Source organism: Mastigoproctus giganteus, chromosome 4, assembly GCF_048544385.1.
Source record: "Mastigoproctus giganteus isolate SK-2022 chromosome 4, ASM4854438v1, whole genome shotgun sequence".
Lineage (NCBI taxonomy): Eukaryota > Metazoa > Arthropoda > Arachnida > Uropygi > Thelyphonidae > Mastigoproctus > Mastigoproctus giganteus.
In genome coordinates this window covers 172,798,452-172,818,610 of record NC_143578.1, presented here as the reverse complement: position 1 = coordinate 172,818,610, position 20,159 = coordinate 172,798,452, and the positions used below count along the sequence as shown (strand labels likewise).

The 20,159-nt window shown below is 36.6% G+C and overlaps 1 protein-coding gene across 1 annotated transcript in view; it reads right to left on the bottom strand.

Annotated features, from left to right (window-relative positions):
* The window catches only part of Polr1H (RNA polymerase I subunit RpI12), a 100,245-nt gene that overhangs the window by 65,410 nt on the left and 14,676 nt on the right, over window positions 1–20,159 (bottom strand). Inside the window, exons 2-3 of the mRNA XM_090371075.1 lie at window positions 12,666–12,772; window positions 2,376–2,485 (exon numbers count right to left, since the gene is read on the bottom strand). Coding sequence (XP_090227201.1) covers window positions 2,376–2,485; window positions 12,666–12,772 — 217 coding nt within the window. The remainder of the gene's footprint in view (window positions 1–2,375; window positions 2,486–12,665; window positions 12,773–20,159) is intronic.

Below are 20,159 nucleotides of genomic sequence, written 5' to 3'. Positions count from 1 at the left end.
AATGAGGAACTCCTCAAGAAGTTGGCCATTCCTGGAAGCCTGCCTGTCTGGTGTTGTGCTAAACCAGGCTGGTGAGCAACAGTTTACATCTGCATCAATTATTATCTTTTGATTCGGAAGTACATCAAGGAGGTGTAAGTAATTAATTGCAAAAGTGATCTCTTCTCTTGGACTACAATACAGTGTGATAATGTAAAAAGCACCCAAGGCTGTAATAATGTGGGCACAGGCAGCCCAAGCCGTACAAATTTGTGTAATTCTGGTGGCAGTGATATGTTGGTTCCTGATTAGGGTAGCTGCCCAGGGGGTGTACACATCCATCTGAATTATCTTGTAGGTCAGGGGATATTCCCTAACACTTTTTGTGCGCAATATTGCTCCTGGATTATAATAATATCAGCATTTTCTTCGTACGCTATGACACGGATCTGGTCGACCACTGCTCTGGCCCTCTGCCTATTTAGTTGAAAGATCTTAATCATAGTAGTGTTAAACTTTTTAATATGTGTCCCCATAACTGATTTGTCCTTGGTGTAAACTTGTGTGTAACTACACAAAGAGGCCACTGCTTCTTTGTCCAATGCAGCGCTTTAGCTATGCTATCCCATTCACAAATAAAGCGTGGCATTTTAGTGTACCCACCCTGTTACCCCAACAACATACATAACACTTTTAAGTCTCCACATAGTTGCCATTCATGATCTTGATATTTAATTTTCTCCAGAAGCAACTTTAGATTGTCATAAGTTTCTTTTAAATAGACTGAATGAGCAACTGGCACAGATGTGTACTTATCTTCATTATACAAGAGAACACCTTTTAAACTAGTCTTAGAAGAGTCTATAAATAGTCTCCATTCACTAGGAACATATGATGGAGCTCCTAAGGCACTTATTAAACTAGCGATATCACTGCAATAAACAAGAGGACCTTCTTGTGAAAAATACTGTATAAACTCCCTTTCACAATTTCTGTACCAGGAAAATGATGTACCTGGAGCACGTAAGTTCTTTGCCTGAAGTCTGGATCCCAGAATTTCAACAGCATACTTTGGAAGACGTAAGTCCCATACTAAATCGTTCAGTTAGACTTGCGTGAATTGCTGTGGCATTAAAATATTTTCAGGTTGATAACATTCCTCTTCAGTTTCTGCTTCGGTGGAAGAAGATGTGGACTCCAAAGTTTCTGGTGGAGGTTTTACAGGCAGATCAGGTCCATGCGGAACCGGTCTTATGGCTGATGGTAGATCTGGATATTTGATGTCCTTTTTTGTTTTTTTGAATTGTAACCTTTAACGTCACATACACAAAAATAACATTCGGCATGGCTTACTGGCTCGTGCCACACCATAGAAATAGCAGATGGCAAGCACACCTTTTTTCCTTAACTCCATTTTCTAAGATGTTCGACACATGTATGGCATACTTTATGCGATGCCCACGTTTATCCTGATCACCTAGTTTTATGTCAAAGTATGCATAATATGATTTTTTTACAAAATCGGTAATATTTCGCCTCTGCTTTACAGGAACAAAACAACCACATATGTAACAAAATACGTCGGGACTGTTTATACACTTTCTGGTTACCATACTAAAAGAAAACTAACACAAGAGAGCTCACAACGGTTTTTACAGGAGTACTGTGACCGCATAAGGGATGTGCCACTTATATAGGCTCTGTGGTTGAGTGGACTATACAAACAAGTGAGTGCATGCTCAGACAAGTTTAACCCGTAACTACACACAGGAGTCTCCAAGACTCCACTTGGAAAATAAAATTCTGGGAATCACAGATGGGCCGGAAGAGCAGGGTGGCCACCAAATACAGAGGATGCGGAAAGGTCAGGGAATGACCATCGCATATCCCCAGAGCAATATGGCCTTAGTTGCTAATGCTCCTAAAAAAAAACCAAATAACAAATATCTACGTACTATTTTGTTAATGAATTGTGAAAAATCTTTACGTGATAGAAAATAAACGGACTTCAGTTTAGTAATCAGTAAACATGCATAAATAACTGCCACATACTTTTACTCAAACCCCAGATACACTGTAAACCAGTGTTATTAATGTACATGAGATGGCAAAGCCCCCTTTTGCCAACTAAAGAGTAGAAAAGTGTTTTGCCTCCAGTTGCCTCTTTTAGTTCATATCTGAGAAATATATAATGAGACTCTTACCACCTCATATACACTAATGCTTTAGAAACTCAGAAACTCTAATATACCTGAAAACTTTGTTCTAAACTTAACTGAGTAAATAAAGGCTTTTTTTTTTTTTTTTTTTTTTTTAAACAGCCTTTGTAAATCTTAAATATGTAGTATATCTGCTTGACTGACACACACACACACACACACACACTATCAACATACTTGCATTTAGGACATGTATAAAATACTGTCTGCCCTTCATCAGCTGATCTGGTTTGAAGAGTTGCATAGGTCATTCCTTCATGACCACATTTTGAACATTCTCTGTCAACCTACAGAAACAAGAGCATTAATTACAATATTAAAAGTATGGTTATAAAAGATAATAGCCAAACACAAAGCAAAGCACTTCGCTAATATGAAAATAAAAAAAATAATAATCATGGTGCAAATAACATGCATGAGACACTTCTTTATTCTGCCTATTCATTCACTATAATGTACTTTTAGATACTGGAAGGAATTTTGTTCATTACAGAAACAGTGGATTACATGCAACCAATGATCAAAATATGTAAAAAAGTCCCATTTATCAAAAGGTCACTGGCAAAATGTTCAACTTTTGAACTGTGTAAAAGAGCAGAATGCTCTTTTGTACAGTGCAAAAGTTGTTAGCACTCTGTTTTATTAGCAATAGCTGCCTTAGAGCGCATAATAAAGCAGGATAGATAGTAACCAAATTAATAAATAAAACACTAACCCCATAAATGCAGGAAAATGACTTGATTCTGGACTGTGGGAAATTAATTTAGCTACGGTACTTTCCCTAATCATTATTTACAGTAGTCTAGACAGTACAGTAAAATTTGTTGTTAATATATAGTTAATGGTCAGATAATGAATTACACGTAATTTGGAGGGTTTCTCATTCACTAATTGTATATAGTTATTTGTATACAACAAAAATTGTACAATTTTTTTCTGTTGCATAACTGAGTGTTTCCACTAAAGGAGTCTTCACACTGAGTTCCATTGCAATTATTAGGAAGAAGTAAGAATCTTTAAGATCTGCAGATAAGGAACCACTGGAGAGCAGTGATCACAGAGTATTAATGTGGGATTTACTTAAAGATGTAGCTATTGCTGAGGGCAAAGAGAGGGTCTCTTGTAAAGATGACTATAATAGTCTCAGACAGTTTTTAAAATCTATTCAGTGAAACCAAATGATGTTGATGTTACCGACGGCAAATTCTGAATGGGAAGCAATTGGGGAAGTAACTGTAGAAGTCACTTAGCTTCTTATACCAACTAAGAGATACTGTTTGGAGTTTAGCCCTAAATCAGAGACATGGTGTCACACAGATATAAGGAATGCAGAACTGGAATTTGGGGAGTACAATGTGTACAGAAAGGATAGACTGGATAGGAAGGGAGGAGGTGTTATGCTGTTAATTAAGAAAAACATAAAATCAAAAGAAGTGCATCCAGTTGATACAGATGAACAGTGCACTGTTGAGTCAGTTTAGTGTGACATAAGCACTGCAAAAGCAAAAATAAGAGGAGTGTGTTATAGGCCTAATGACTTGAATACAATGAACAATTGTACAGAGAAATAGAGTGGGCTAGTAAATCAGAATGTCTTATAATGGGGTATTTTAACTTCCCAGATGTTGACTGGAACTTGTGGGTTGGTCACTCACACACTAGTAAGACTTTTTTGGATTTATTGGATGATTGTTTTCTGCAGCAGCATGTTCGAGAGGCAACCAGAGATGGTAATACTCTTGATCTGGCTTTCAGCAGTGATCATTCGTGTATTAAGAATTTGCAGATAAAGGAACCACTAGGTGGCAGTGATCACAGTGTACTGATGTGGAATTTACTCAAAGATATAATTACCATCAGGGGTGAAGGAAAGGGTTTTTGCTTTCGTAAAGGTGAGTACAGTGTTCTCAGACAGTTTTTAAATTCTGTACAGTGGGATCAACTGACGATGTTACCAACAGTAAATTCCAAGTGGGAAGCATTAAAGGAATTAATTGTGAATGCTACTAAAAGTGTCATATCTATTAAGAAATATTGTTCAAGGTTTAGGCCTAAATGGTTATCAAATGACCTAATGAGACTCGTAACAGGGAAGAAAAATGCATGGGATGCATATAAATTATCAAGCGACTCAGAAGCCTATGGCAGATATAAGCTAGTCTGTAATCAGGTCACAAAGGAGGTTAGGCAGGCGAAAGCAGATTACAAGAAATCTTTGGCAAAAGATGCTAAGAAAAACAGCAAGGATTTCTTTACTTATATAAACTCTAAAAGGAAGGGGATGAATCTGGTTGGTCCACTTGATATCGATGGTTCGACTATTGATGATCCTGCTCAGACAGCAAACAAACTGAATGAGTATTTTGCATCTACATTCACACATGAGGAGTTATTAAGGTTTGAAAATGGCAGAAGTTTATCAAATTGTAGCAGGGTGCTTAATGATTTTGTAATAACTGAGAGCAAAGTGGAAGAGAAATTGTTGAAGTTAAACATAAGAAAGGCACCTGGAGTGGATGGGATATATCCAGTTATATTAAAGGAGGCAGTAAAGCAACTAAGCAAACCCTTAGCCATAATTATGAGAGCATCCTTGGACTCAGGGGAGGTTCCCACGGACTGGAGATGTGCAAATGTATCCCCAATTTACAAAGGGGGATCGAAGGGTGACACGAGTAATTACAGACTAGTTAGTTTAATTTCTGTTCCGGGTAAAATAATGGAGTCACTGGTTAAAGATGCATTGCAGGATCATCTAGACAAGACTGCAGCAATAATTCAGACACAGCATGGGTTTGTTAAGGGAAAGTCTTGTCTGACAAATTTGATAGGATATTATGATGTGGTTACAAAGGAACTGGAAGGAAAAAAATAATTTTGATATCATATATTTGGATTTCATGAAAGCTTTTGACACTGTTGCGCATGAAAGACTATTGTACAAATTGGAGCAGAATGGTATTAAGGGTAAGTTGCTACAATGGATAAAAGGATGGTTGAGTGGGAGAAGACAGAGGGTGGTAATTAATGGGTGCTGTTCTTCGTGGAATAATGTTATTAGTGGAGTACCACAGAGCTCGGTGTTGGGTCCTCTGTTGTTTTGTATATTTATCAATGATATTGATGAAGGTATATCAGGCTTAGTGTCGAAGTTTGCAGATGATACAAAGGTTGGCAGGGTTGTTAATGACAGTAATGGCATTGTTCTACTGCAACAGGATCTAGATAATTTGGGCAGATGGGCTAAGAAGTGGCAACTGAAGTTTAACCTTGACCTGCATATGGGTAGAAGTAACCCCAGAGAAACGTACCAATTGTGTTGTACTACACTTAAGGTGGTAGAAAATGAAAAAGACCTGGGAGTAATTGTACAGTCAGATATGAAGTTTTGTGAGCAATGCAGACAGGCTGCCAGGGCAAGTCATGGGGTTTTGTCAATGATATATAGGAATTTTGCTAGCAGGGAAAAGGAGGTGATTGTCCCTCCGTATAAGGCAATAGTCAGGCCATGCCTTGAGTACTGCATACAGGTCTGGAGGCCTCATTTTAGGAAGGATGTAGATTTGCTTGAGCGTGTACAGAGAAGGGCAGCAAGATTGGTGAGGGGAATGAAGGGATCCTCTTACCAAGAGAGGCTCAAGTTCTGCCAATTGCAGTGGCTGGAGACTAGGCACCTGTGCGGTGATATGATTGAGGTGTACCTTGAATGGGTTGAGCACGCTGAATTCTGATGGGATCCTTCCAATTGTTCAGATTATGAACCTAAGGGGGCATAAATTCAAATTAAGAAAAGACAGATGTAGAATAGATGTGCAGAAATTTGCCTTTAGCCAGCGGGTGGTTAATTGCTGGAACAAACTTCTATCTGTCGTTGTGGAAGTTGATAGGTTAAATAAATTTAAGGAGGAACTGGACAGGCATTTGGAGGGAATGGTGTGATTTTTTTTTTTTTTTTATTTGGCTGATGCTGCATGAACTCATACACTTTGCTTTCTTGCATCACATGCCACTACTACTAGCAACAGAGAATAAAAATGCATGGGATACGTATAAATTATCAGGAGATACAGAAACCTCCAGTAGATATAAATTAGTCTGCAACCAATTCAGTTTTTAAGGGAATTAAAGTTAATTTGCATGTTTTTATATGGCAAATATAAGTCAATGTTTTTTTCCTATCATGCAATAAGTTGTTGTCAATTCATAATTCATTCATTTTTGTTCATTAAATTAAAAGGTAAAATTAACTGTGTATTTTTAGCCTATAATGTAAAGATAATTCCAACAGTGGTTTCATTTGTCAGTTGGGCATGATCATTGCTCACTTCAACAGTTCAAAACTAAACCAAGATTTTGATAAATTAAAGGAGCCGGAGCCAAACATCTGATAAATTAAAGGACTCAGAGATGGAGCTGCAAAATTTTCTTTGGCTCCAGAGCCCCAGGTAATGTGGATAATTGGGTGGTTTTTTTTTTTTTTTGTTTGTTTTTTTTTTGGCTGGTACTGTATAAGCTTGCTTCCTTGCATCATTTGTTCCTACTAATGCTAAGTACTCAATTATCCACAAAACATTTTTTTTAATGAAAACCTCAAATGAAAAATGTGTTAGAACCTATAGTACTTAGTACAGTGCATACGTTTCAGGGTAAGTTGACAGATGATACTTAATGATATTAAACTTGAATATTAATACATTATAATTTTCAGGAAATACATGTGAAGGAAGGTTGTTCCAGAAAACAGAAGTAGCAGGGATAAATAATGAAAGGGAAAAGTTGGTTCTGTGGGTTTGGAGTTGAACAATGAATTGATAGGGCACATGTCTGCACTGGTTTAGAAGATAGCAATGAAATTACAGATGCCAATTCAGAAGAACAATGACTATGAAAGTAGTTACAGAAAAGGCATGCAGAAGAAACTCTGTCTTGCAAACATCTATGAAACAGAGTGGAGATACTTTGTAAAAGGTGGTCATTAATTAACCTGACTGCTCTCTTTTGAATGGAGTCTAAACTTGAGAGGTTTAGGGCCATCACTGCCACATAAGAAAAGAATGAAGGGAAAGCAATATTTGAGATGTGCTTATGCCTAAAGAGATCAGAAATCTGTGCTCTTCTCTAAAAACCTCCGTATCATCAAAGAGGAGCATAGGAGCAGTACTCTTTTTTTGTGAGAAATAAAACAGAACTGAGTTTTAGGATTGAAGTTAACTTTTCTTTGCCCAATCAAAAAATTCACTGGATACTGGCATTTAAAGAAATGGTGGTGGAAATTTGAGAAGTTGATGTCATTTGTGCAGCACAAGGTTTCTCAAATTAGAAGGTGGAATGCAGGATGCTATTGTCAGTAAAACTATGGATAGGATTTCCAGTCACACACAACATGTGTTGTGTCTGATTGGAAATCCTATTATTTAATATAAAGAGGTCATTAATATAAAGAGGGAAGAGTAGGAACACCAGCTGTTGTTGGTTGTTCTTAAATTTGTTGGTGCATCAGCAACTTAGGCTATAATGCACTGATCGCTGTCTAATATATTCTTCGTTTGTCTTACGTGTGATATGGTTCATATATTGTGATATTTATTTATCAATTTTAGAAAGAGAAAAATGTCATCCAAATCCTCACAATCTCCTAGAACACACTGTAATGATAACTGGCTGGAGTTATGAAAATGAGAGAAGAAAGCAGTTTTCTGTTCTTTCAGATATAGCGTGCATTCCAGGATGATATGTTTTACTGTTAATGAGCATAAGCAGTTACTGCATTGTGGAGGATTATCGTTTGTTAGTAGGTAGCTATGAGCATAAGCAGTTACTGAGTGAGGAATGTATGACCAATGCGTAATCTGGCTAGGATGGTTTCTTCCTTTCTGTTTCATCTCAGACTGGATTGCCATTGCTTGGGTTCTCTCTTGATTTCAAGAAGTTTATTATTTGCTTGATCTTGCCACATGCACGTCCACTGTTGTTTATACATCTGTTTGATAATGGATTTATGGTCAATATAAGGAGTCCTGAAATTAGATGGTATCACATTTGTAGCACATTTAGCAGCTAAATCTGCCTGCTCGTTTCCTAGTATTCCAACGTGTCCAAGGATCCAACAAAATATTATTAGCTGTCCATGTGTGCGAAGTTCTAATAGCTGTGCCCAAATTTTTTGTACCAGCGGATGACTAGGGAAGAATTTACACTGTAGAGCATTAACAGCACTTAACGAGTCTGTATATATGATGGATTTGGTATACGAGCCTTCTTTGATGTTCTCTAAGGCTAGAACAATACCGTATAATTCTGAGGTACTTTATATTAATGCATAAGTACTGCATTCAGACAGACGTTGTCTGGAGTTGGTGACATTTGGCAATACTACAGCGGTACCAACTTTACTACCAATTTTGGATCCATCTATATATCTGAATGGAAGCGCTAAACTCAGAGGAGTGGATCATATGAATTTGCCTAATGTTGGAATCTGGAAGGTTATTCTTTCCCCATTGCTGAAAGTGTCTATCAATATGTATCGGGGGAATTTGCCATTGCTGGGTTTCTGTGCTAGTATCCTGAAGTATGTTAGTAAAATTCAGGTCCCAGCTTGTGATAAGAGCTTGAAGCCTAATTCCAGATGGTTTATTGAGCCGTGGTTTACTTTCATATAGTTTACTCCATTTAGGCATAAAGAGATATTGCCATATGGGATGATGTGGAAGACTGCTGATTTTGGCTGCGTAATTTAGTAACACAACTTGATGTCGAAGATGCAGCGGTGGCTCGTAGGCTTCGGTATATAGGCTTAAGATTGGTGAAGTATGAAAAGCCCCCAGTGCAACTCGTAGGGCACTGTGATGTACGGGACCGAGCCATTTCAGTGCACTCGGTTTGGCCGAGTCATATGCAGGAGACCCATAGTCTAACCTGAATCTAATCAGGGAGTGATATAACTGTAGCAACACGTAGCGATCTGCGCCCCATGACATAGAAGAAATTACTCTGAGAAGATTTAGTTTTCTAAGACAACTTGTACGAATATGTTTTATATGTTCCAGAAAGTTTAATTTTTTATCAAGTATTACAGCAAGGAATCTAATACTAGGCTGGAAAGTAATACGATGAGAATCTAACTGTAGGTCTGGATCAGGATGTAAAGAACGTTTGCGACAGAAGTGTACGGCAGTTTTTGGTTTAGAAAGTCGATATCCGTTGTTTTTAGCCCAAGAGACTATTTTGTTAATGGTACCTTATAGTTGTCTTTCAATTAGTCGCATATTTTGAGAGTGACATGAGATGGCAAGATCGTCAGTGTATAGGTATGCATCAACTGTATTAGGTATACACTTAGTTATGGCATCAATCCTAATGACAAAGAGTGTGGCGCTCAACACTGAACCTGGAATACATTTTGGTTGTTTAATTCATGGACAAGTTCATCTTCCAATACATTTAGAAGATCCCATTCTGATATTACCCCTTTAGAGGAGTTCAAGGTGGCATGTGGGGTAACCTTTGTGGGAATTCTACCAAAGGTAGAAATTTTTAGGAGTCTCTCTGCATGTCTATGTTCATTCATCTCCACTAATATACACAGATGGCTCGAAGTCTGAATCGTGCGTAGGATCTGCTGTTATTTTTCTGGACACTATAATACCTCAGCAGATTCTTCCTGAATCCAGCATATACACTGCAGAGCTGCATGCTATAGAGTTAGCCTTGGATCACATTCGAACTTGTCAATGCCAAAGGTCAATAATATATTCTGATTCTTTGAGTGTATTATAGGCTTTATTATCTTTGAGATACAACTCTCATCCAGTTCTCTTCATGAACACAGGTTTGATATCCACTTCTGCTGGATTCCTAGCCACAATGGGATAAGGGGAAATGATTTGGCTGACACTGCAGCCAAATCAGCAGCTCCCACTAATAATCGTTGCCTGTCAGTCCCCTATACAGACTACAGGCAAATAATACACAACAAGATATATTTCCAATGGCAAGAACTATGGCATAGAGAGAGAACAAATAAATTATACCAGATAAAGCCTGTAATAGAAACATGGCAGTCCAGTCTGCGCAGGAATCGGAGCGAGGAAGTTGTTCTTGCTCGACTCCACATAGGACACAGTCATCTGACACGTTCGTTTCTGCTATGTTCATTAGGTATACAGATGACCCTCCTATGTGCGAGTCTTGCGACCATTTTATCATTCAAGCATATTTTAATAGATTGCGTTAATTTTACCCATGTTCGTAACATATATTTTACTGCTTTTACTTATTTTAAGTTTTTACAAGCTATTAATATATATACACATATATAAATTGGATAATTTTCTTTTAAACTTATACTGCCGAGGTAACCTTTTTAAAGGTTACCAGAATTTATCTTTGTTGATATTTTAATCTTTTCTTGGCGCAGTATAACCTTAGTCATTTTTGCGCCAATAAAATCAAATCAAATCTCCAGATCATAATCGACGAACCATTTTTGGAGGGCCAGCCACATTTTCGAGACATTTCCGAATCAAAAATAGAGATGACTTACTCAGTGGTTGGTCTGTGGAGGAATGCAATATTAAAAAGAGAGGAGCAGAATAATCTGTCCCTTCTTTTTTTTTGTCTCTTCTTGTCTTTTTTTGTCACTGCTCCTTTTAGCCCTGGGAGAGTGGATTTCTTCTCCAAGACTTCCAGCCCTACCACGTGGAGGCAGAAGCGGTGCCACCAGTGACCAAGCAATAAAGAGAGATTAGTTGTTAGTGTGTTAATAAGTTATTCCTATATACAAAAAGAAAGGTGTCTTGCCTTTCTGTCAAGTGAACTAACTTCTTTACTTCAGAAGTGCAAAATTAAATAACTTCAGAAAAATAACACTATTCTATAATCAACCGCTCTTTTAAGTAAATCGCTTAGGAATTGCTATAGTCACTTGCCTGGCACTCGGGGCCAGGAACACCAGCATTAGTGGAAAAGTTAGAGGACAGAGAGATATCTGCCATCGCCCGCAGTGTATGGCGAGTAGAATATCCAATATGTACATGTATGGTGAGACACATTGGATATCCAATTGCAAAAAACAGTCGGCAATCCATAAGATGGGAACTTATTTAGAAGACCTTTATGCCAAACACAAACAAAAGCCTTACAAATGTCAAGTTTTGTAGTTGCTCAAAATTCTTTTAACCTCCTTCTGTCAGAAAACCATGGGAAGTTTTGAGTGGTGTATATAGTGGGTATGATAACAGGTGGTTTTCAAAGAATACTGATAAAAGAGTTAGCAGATAGCAGAATACTGGTAAATCAGTTTTATCTTTGGCTGAAGATGCAGTAGTCATCAGGCTATAAGAGAGCTGGAGTATAGAGGGCCAAAAGCTGCATCCAACTGATTTGGCAAGAGACCAGAAGGTTCAATTACTGTTTGAACAACAAGGAAGTTTACTACACTTAGCCTGTTTTAAATCAAGTTTGAATTTATTAATAATTTAATCAAGTTTTACAAGTGTAGCAAGCTTTGATGTAGGCAAACAATGAAGCAGATTTGGATACTAGCCAATTGCAACATGCTGCATTCTCATCTTGAACAGCATTAGAACATTGACTGGAAAAACCAAGGCTTAGATGAGGAACAAGATTTTGGCAATGAATGCGGAATAAAGGATTTCATCCCTACGAGAATAATTTCAGTGGTATGATCCTAGAAAACATTAAGATCAAAAGATTAAAAACAGTAATCCAATAAAAACAAAGAGAATAGAAAACATGCAGGTCATCCCATTTTGTATTCCTGCAATGCCAAACAACAAGAAAGTGAGAAGGACTAAGGGGGAGAGCTAGAGATGCCATTCAGAAGAAGAAACCATCACCACATTATGATCTGAGAAGCATAGAGGGCCTTAACACCAATCATATACTTTGAATGGCTGTTGATGAGAAAATAATCAAAGGCATTTTTTTGTGCATTTGGATTGTTTCATATTCTGTTAGGTAAATGAAAAAGCTGTGTTCGTTAGTAATTGCAAAAGCTTCAGCATCTCAACCAGCTGGAGTTTCAAACATTAAAATCACCATATTAATCAATAAAACATTTGCTAAACTTTGCTCTCTCTTTTTTTTTTTTTTTTTTTATTTTACGATTAACCGAACAATTATGGCAAACTATTTTTACACAAACTATTTATTACAGCTCAATAAACTTACAAACTGTTTATTACATCTTTAACAAAATTAAGAAAAAAATTCTGGCAGTTTTATTATTTTTTGTGAAAAGAAAAAGCTAGAGAAAACATATTCTTATAAAAAGACAAACCATATAGTGTGATACAAACTCTAATATGACAGTGAAATGGAGAAGGGGTCAAATCAAGTCAGAAAGAGAGATTTCTCAATCATAAACATGGAGTTGGCAGCCATGTAACACGGTGATTACTAATTAAAGTAACACAGGGAGATTAAATATCGAACACTACTCACCAAAGGCCCATCAGCTGAAGCACCAACATCTTTTAGTTTTGTTTTCCGTAGAGCCAACTTCTTGTCATTGAAAACAATCTTTGATGTAGTCACAACACCAACAAAATCTAAAAACACAAATCTAAAATTTAGATTTATAGTACATTTAGACAACAGTACCACAAAACAGCAGATAGCAAGTACTCACTACATGATTTACTTATATACCTGTTAAGCAAAGCCTCAGACTGCCTATACTTAACATGATTAGAACCAGCATGTACAACACCAATGTGTTTTGTGCCCTTAGAAGACTGTCTTCTACAATATCACTAACTTTTTTCCTCATACACATACCCTGGTTCTATTCCACCTATCCTCATTGCATAAAATATTTTTGTTTCAGTGGCAAATAGTGTCACAAAGAATAACTGTATAGAATAAATAACTATGGGAACAGTGCCTCTACTCACTGTGATCCCACCATCTAAGGTTAATCAAGAGTTTGGCTGCTGAGAACTTCAGTCCCTCATTTAATTCCTTTGAAGGCAATGGCTTCTTTCTTAACACAGCAGTGGTTATGAGAACCCTCTCAGGTGACTATCATTAGCATTAGTAGAGGCATATGATGCAAGAAAGCAAGCTTATACAGCATCAACCAAAAAACGTCCCATTTCACCCACCCACTGGCTAAAGGCAAATTTCCACACATCTATTCTGCAACTGTTTTTCCTCAATTTGAATTTATGCCCCCCTCAGGTGTGTAATCTGAGAAAGAGGAAGAATCCCATCAGCATTGAGCTTGCTCAAATCATTCAAGGCCTTATATACCTCAATCTCCTCGCACATACCTAATCTTCAGACACTGCAATTTGAACTTATGCCTTTCTTGATAAGAGCAATCCTTTGTTCCCCTCACCAATCTCGTTGCCCTTCTCTTGTTCCAGCAGCTCTACATCCTTCCTAAAGTGATGCCTCCATACCTGTATGCAGTACTCAAAGTGTGGCCTGACTTATACAAAAGGATAATCACCTCCTTATTCCTTCTAGCAAAATTACTGTATACATTGACAAGACCCCATGGGCTGTTCTGGGACTAGTGAAAAAAAAATTTGTGCAGTTTTTATTTTGGGTGGAGATAATATATACATAGTTTTACTCAAATTATTTTTTAAGCGATATTTTAAGTTTTAAGCTAAGTAACTGTGTGAAAGAACCAGGGAGGTGCCATTCCCATTTTTTGTACAATTGTTGTTCTAATTCATGTTTCCTAGAAGTAAAGCAGCTTTATTAGTTTAATCTGCTTCCTAAAAGTGGCACTGTTACTTTAATCTGTTTTCTAAGAGAAACAACAAATAAAACCTAATGGATTTAAAATAAAGTAGTGTCTATGCCATTCTTATTCAAGCATAAATTCCAGTTAAGCTTGCCTCTAAACTTTCCAAACTACTTTCTAAATTATGCAAGTAAATTAAGCCTTGAGAAGAATATTTTAAATCCTTCCCAGAATATTATTTTTGTGAAGAGCACAAAAATGGTTGATGAAAAGAATCTTTCTAGTCGGCAAGTCATATTCCAATAGTTTTATATTTCATTTGTTACATAAAATGGTTTTTATTTATTTATTTATTTTGTAAAATGTATATCTTCCAAACAGAATATGAAGTAGAAAAAAAGCTAGCAAGGCAGAAATATGTGTCAACTCTAAAATCAAATTAGCTAATAGTTTCATGTCTATGTTTTATGATTGTAATGTTTTTTTTTTGTTTTTTTTCTTAATAAAAGCTAATAAAAGTTGCTACATATTGCTGAATCCGTATGTAATAAATGCATGCACATATGCAAAACTGAGATTTCATGTTCTTAACCATTATCTGTACTGGAAAATGGAAGACTATTAAAATAAAATTAAATTTTAAAAAAAATCATGAAGACTATTAAAAGACATTTTATGGCAGTGAATTTTCTTTTTTCCCTTCAGTAGAATTAATTTTTTTTAATTTTTTTTTTTTAAATAACACATGCAAAAAACATAGCATTCATAAATATTCAATTTTCTTAATAAAAAATGAAAACTTAGATACAATAATTACTGAAATCATTTCAGAAAATGATGTTCTGATTTACTGCACACAGAATTCAAAAAGTCCAAAATCTTTTTCCATAAATAAAAATTGAAGATGGTCACCAGACAGGGATATCACAACCCCTATTGCACTAAACTGGAACACAACCACTGCCAGGTTTAGAACTAAAATTCAGCCTTCAAAATGCAAATTTCAATTTAATTTTCTCACCCTTTCTCTGTGCACCTAGCACGCATGCATGCATGCACACACACGCACCTCCTGCAGCAGTGTGCAGCTATAAAGAATTTCAAATTATTATTTTAATAGTACCAGAGCATGTAATTCACAGATATTTTTGTAATTGTTTATGGAAGTCTTTGTGTGTGTCCATTGGCTGATTTACGTTTGCAGCCTGCAATACTCAGAATAACTCTGCTCCCTCTGCCTGACCACAGCTTTGACTGAACTTCAGAAATTCATTCATTGATGAGAAATGAACCAAGATCTCACCAAATAAGTGACAGACAGCAATGCATCACATTGACAAGCTGCCATGTAGGACTTGTCCATCTACAGTCAGGTCTATGTACATACTATATACAGTAAAATCACTAAAGCCATAATTCACAGAACTGCCTTTTTCAGTTCCCTGCCAAGACAAGGCATCCTCATTGGGATGTTTATGTTTCGCTGCTCTCGTTTGAGGCATATTTTCAGTAAAAAAATTAAATACCAACAGAACTATACTTCAATACTAGGCTATTCTGAACTACTACAGCAATATGTACATGTATTACCTAAAATTTATAAAACACTTATAATGAATTATTACACAAAGTGTGATCAAAAAGTTCAAAAATTAACTTATTTTGAAACGGCAGCAGTCATAACAAGCTGTAGTGTCACCACATGTTCGGTGACCCATACATATATAGTATCCATCCATCCATCTGAAGTCAGTCTGAATTAGTGTGCATGAATAAGAGAAGTTTATGTTTTGCCAATTTTTAAAATGAATAATTTAACTGAGAAACAAATTTATATCAAATCAGAGAAACCCACAAATGTTACAAACAGCTTTTGGAGAAGAGGCTACATCTCATTCAGACATTTTAACGATTATTATTATTATTAGCCATATGGTGCAAGGAAACCTGAGGCTTATGCTGCATCAGCCAAAAAAAAAAAAAAAAAAAAAATTCATGAGTTATCCTGAGAGAGAGAGAGAGAAGAATGATGATATCCAGCTCAGGACCCTGGGTTTGCCAAGCCCATACTCACCAGATATGAGCCCCTGGGGCTGCTTGTTCACCAACAAGGACTATCAACAAACAAGTAGCCAATGACGATCTCTATGGCCACCCTTCAATTTCAAAAACCAATGATTCAGTCATTTGTGATCTGATCTGGAGTGATCAACAATTACTTATCCATGAAGTTGGTTTCAAAAGTGGTATTTCTTATGGAACATGTAAATCATTTCTAACACAAGATTTTAAAAAAAATGCAATGCATTTCAGCCAAGTTTGAGCATCACACCCTCACCTGTCAGGGTCTTTGTCAACATGCTGATGCTGACACACTTTGTTTCTCCCATCATTATTAATGATGAGTTATGGGTGTATGGCTATAAATCAGAAACAAAGACTCAGCTCTCAAAAGAAGACTGTCTTTGCCAAGGACCAAAAACACAATACAATCCTGATCAAATGTGATGATCATGCTTATTGTATTTTTTAACTCACTGGGAATCAACCATCATGAATTTGTCCCCATGTGATCAAAGAGAACCTGGATTACTAAAAAAGTTCTACAGTGATTGCAATTAGATAGTATGAATCAGAGCTGTGAAACTCAATATGTTCTACGTTGATAATAATATTAGTAAATAAATAAGAGGAGTCAACCTCAATATAGTACGTGGAACACTTCCGTATGATACCCTCCAGAAATTAAAACGGAAAAACCGAAAAAATCGAAAACTTACCGGAACATTAAAGTAAAATATAAATAATTAAAGAAAAATATAAATAATTAAATAATTAATTTAACACAATTCAAAATCAATTAAAAACAATTAAAATTCAAATTAAAGCAATTAAAAGAATCTAACGAAAATAATCAAAACGATTTTCCTTCCTGAAGCTGACAATGCTTTTCGACCGACTGTCGTGATCACAGGAATGAAAATTCCTGTGATCACGACATTCCTGTGAGCATTGTCAGCTTCAGGAAGGAAAATCGTTTTGATTATTTTCGTTAGATTCTTTTAATTGCGTTAATTTGAATTTTAATTGTTTTTAATTGATTTTGAATTGTGTTAAATTGATTATTTAATTATTTATATTTTTCTTTAATTATTTATATTTTACTTTAATGTTCCGGTAAGTTTTCGATTTTTTCGGTTTTTCCGTTTTAATTTCTGGAGGGTATCATACGGAAGTGTTCCACGTACTATATTGAGGTTGACTCCTCTTATTTATTTACTAATAGTGATTGCAATATACTGTTTGGAGAAAGCCATGAAAAAAAAGTGGGCCAAGAAATTGGCACTTGCATCACTGCCCCTCCAGCACACAGCTTTCCATTCAAGGATTTCTAACAAAGCACTCAGCTAGAATCTCCATCACTCTGGTCTCACATGCACCATACTTACTATATTTGGCTCCGTGTGATTCTCCTCTGCCCCACAGTTTCAAAGCCACCCTGAAAGGTCACAGATTAGCAATAACAGAAAATGACTCTGAAGTGACAACACTAATAGCAATTCATAAAAAGGCTATCAGGAATGCTTCCAAAAGTAGCAGAGGTGTTAGAATCTGCATACAGGGTCAAGGGAAAAGTACTTCAAAGGAGATCTATCTGAATAGCCAGTAAGCTTCATCATTTCCTAAATATTAGTTCAGTTCCTGAACTCTTTGAGCACACCCACCGACCCACAGAATTACACAAAAGAAAATATTAAAGAATTACACTTCTTATTATGTTTAGAATTTTTCATGTCTTCAGCCAAATGAGGTTTGGGTTATACTTGTGGCATGTGCATCTCTTGTCAGTAACACACCACCTTGAAATAAATTATGCCCATGGTTTCAACATGATGGAAACCGGCAGTTCATGTTCACTGATTTTATTTACCAACTTTTAATATTAACTTAGCAAAAGCTGGTAGTGACTCTAGTGCAGAGCGATCACAATTTCAGTTTACATAGGGTCATCCCATTTTTGAGTGAAGTGCTCTGTTATTCCAACAAAGAATGAGTTTTTCACACACATTTTCTAAGAGATGATGCAGATTTTCAGTTTCACTTGATGTTCATCAAATTAACTAGTTTTTACTTACATCATCAAACACAAACATGGTAGGATATCAGAGAGATGGTGTTACTCAGCCATAAAGGATGCAGAATTTGAATATGGAGATTACAATGCATACAGAAAGAACACCCTGGACAGGAGGGGGGGGGTTATAGTTAAGAACACAAAGCCTCTAAGGCAGTACATGTTGCATCAGTTTGGTGTGACATAAGCAGTGGGAAAACAAAAATGTAAGTGGGTTACAAGCATAAAAACTGTAAAGAGTATAATGAACGACTATACAGACAAATAAATTGGACTAGAAAATTAGAATTTCTTATAATGGGGATTTTAACTTTCTGGATATTCACTGAAACTTCTGGGTTATTCTCTCACACAGCAGCAGGACTTTTGTAGATTTACTAAATGACTGTTTTCTGTTCTACACCAACACGTTAGAGAGGCAGTGAAAGAAAGCAATACTATTGATTTGATAATCAGCAGTGACTCTTCATGCATTAAGACTCTCACGATAAATTACTAGGTGTCAGTGATGTTAACTATTGATGTAGGATTTACTTAAAGATGTAACTACTTAAGGGCAAAGGGAAGGGCTTTTGCCATTGTAAAAGGCAAAGCCCTTACAATGGTCTCACGACAGTTTTAAATTCTATTCAGCAGGGCCAACCGATGAGGTTACCAACAACAAATCTTAATGAAAAGCATTCAGGGAAGTAATCGTAGAGCCACTAGGCTTTTTATACCAACTAAAACATACTATTCCAGGCTTAAACCCAAATGGCTATCAGATGAACTAATTGAGACTTGTTATAATGAACAGAAATTGATGTTTTACTGTTGATAAGTTGTCTGAAATTTATTTTTAGCAGAAATTTCAAAGCTGTATATCAAAGTTGACTTGCATCCAAATCTCCAGGCTCATTTTCTGCCTATACCAAAGCTTGCAACAACTGTAAAGCAGTTATTAATCAATCAAAATTATATTTAAAACAGGCTAAGAGTAGAAAAGGACTTAGAGAGGAACAGACATTCTGTGTGTTATCAGACACTCAGTCTAAAACACTGATGAATCCAATATCTTTCTATCTCAGAAGATTTGGGAGGTCTGTTTGGCCTGCCTCCCTAAAATCCACTCATGCACACCTTCTCGATGGTAAGCCTGTTACGTCACTTAGGTGGCAACAAACGTGTAGAGTGGTTCTCTTCAAGGCCAGCGTGAAGAGAAAAAGACCAAACCCTCCAGTACATGACAGCACAATGAAACAAATGGCCCTCAGTCCCCAGCGTCTTTCACTCCCCCTCTTAAGGCAGTGAGAGGATCCGAGTGGAAACAGGGGGTGCTAAGAATCTCTAGGTACGACCAGGCTGCCATGCACAGAAACTGAACTTGGCCTGTTACAACGTAAGATCGCTCATCGGTGAAGACAGAATATCAGAGCTGGAAAAGGAATTAGAAAATGTGAATTGGAATATCATCAGTTTGGCTGAAACAAGAAGAAGAAATGAATCGCTTATAAGTTTATCAAGTGGAATTCGGCTGTACACCAATGGAAACAGTGAAAGGAGCAAAGATGGAGTTGGCTTTCTAGTCCATAAAAATATAAAAAACATTATGGAATTCAAAAGTACATCAACAAGGGTTTCAAAAGACTATGCTCAGGATTTTTAAGAGAGTACAAACTAAAGGTTATAATGATTTATGCACCAACATCGAGCCACGATGATGAAGAGGGTGAAGAAATGTACGCCGAAATTGAGACTTCTAGATGAACAGAAAACTCATTACACCATGCAGGATTTTAGTGCTAAGGCTGGAAAGAGACAAAACAGTGCAGAAAGGAAAACTACAGGAAATTTTGGAATTGGTGAAAGAAATGAAAGAGGAGACATGACACAAAATCTGGTAAGACTCTCCACAAAATGCATTACACAAGGTGTGATGCCTAAGGAGTGCAATAATGCAATCATAGTTTTGCTGCATAAGATAGGAGATAAATCAGAAATTGGAAATTATAGACCAATTAGCTTGTTATCCCACATCTACAAGTTGTTCACAAGGGTTATTACTAATAGATTAGAAAGAATACTTGATGAGAATCAACCTAAAGAACAAGCTGGCTTTAGGTTA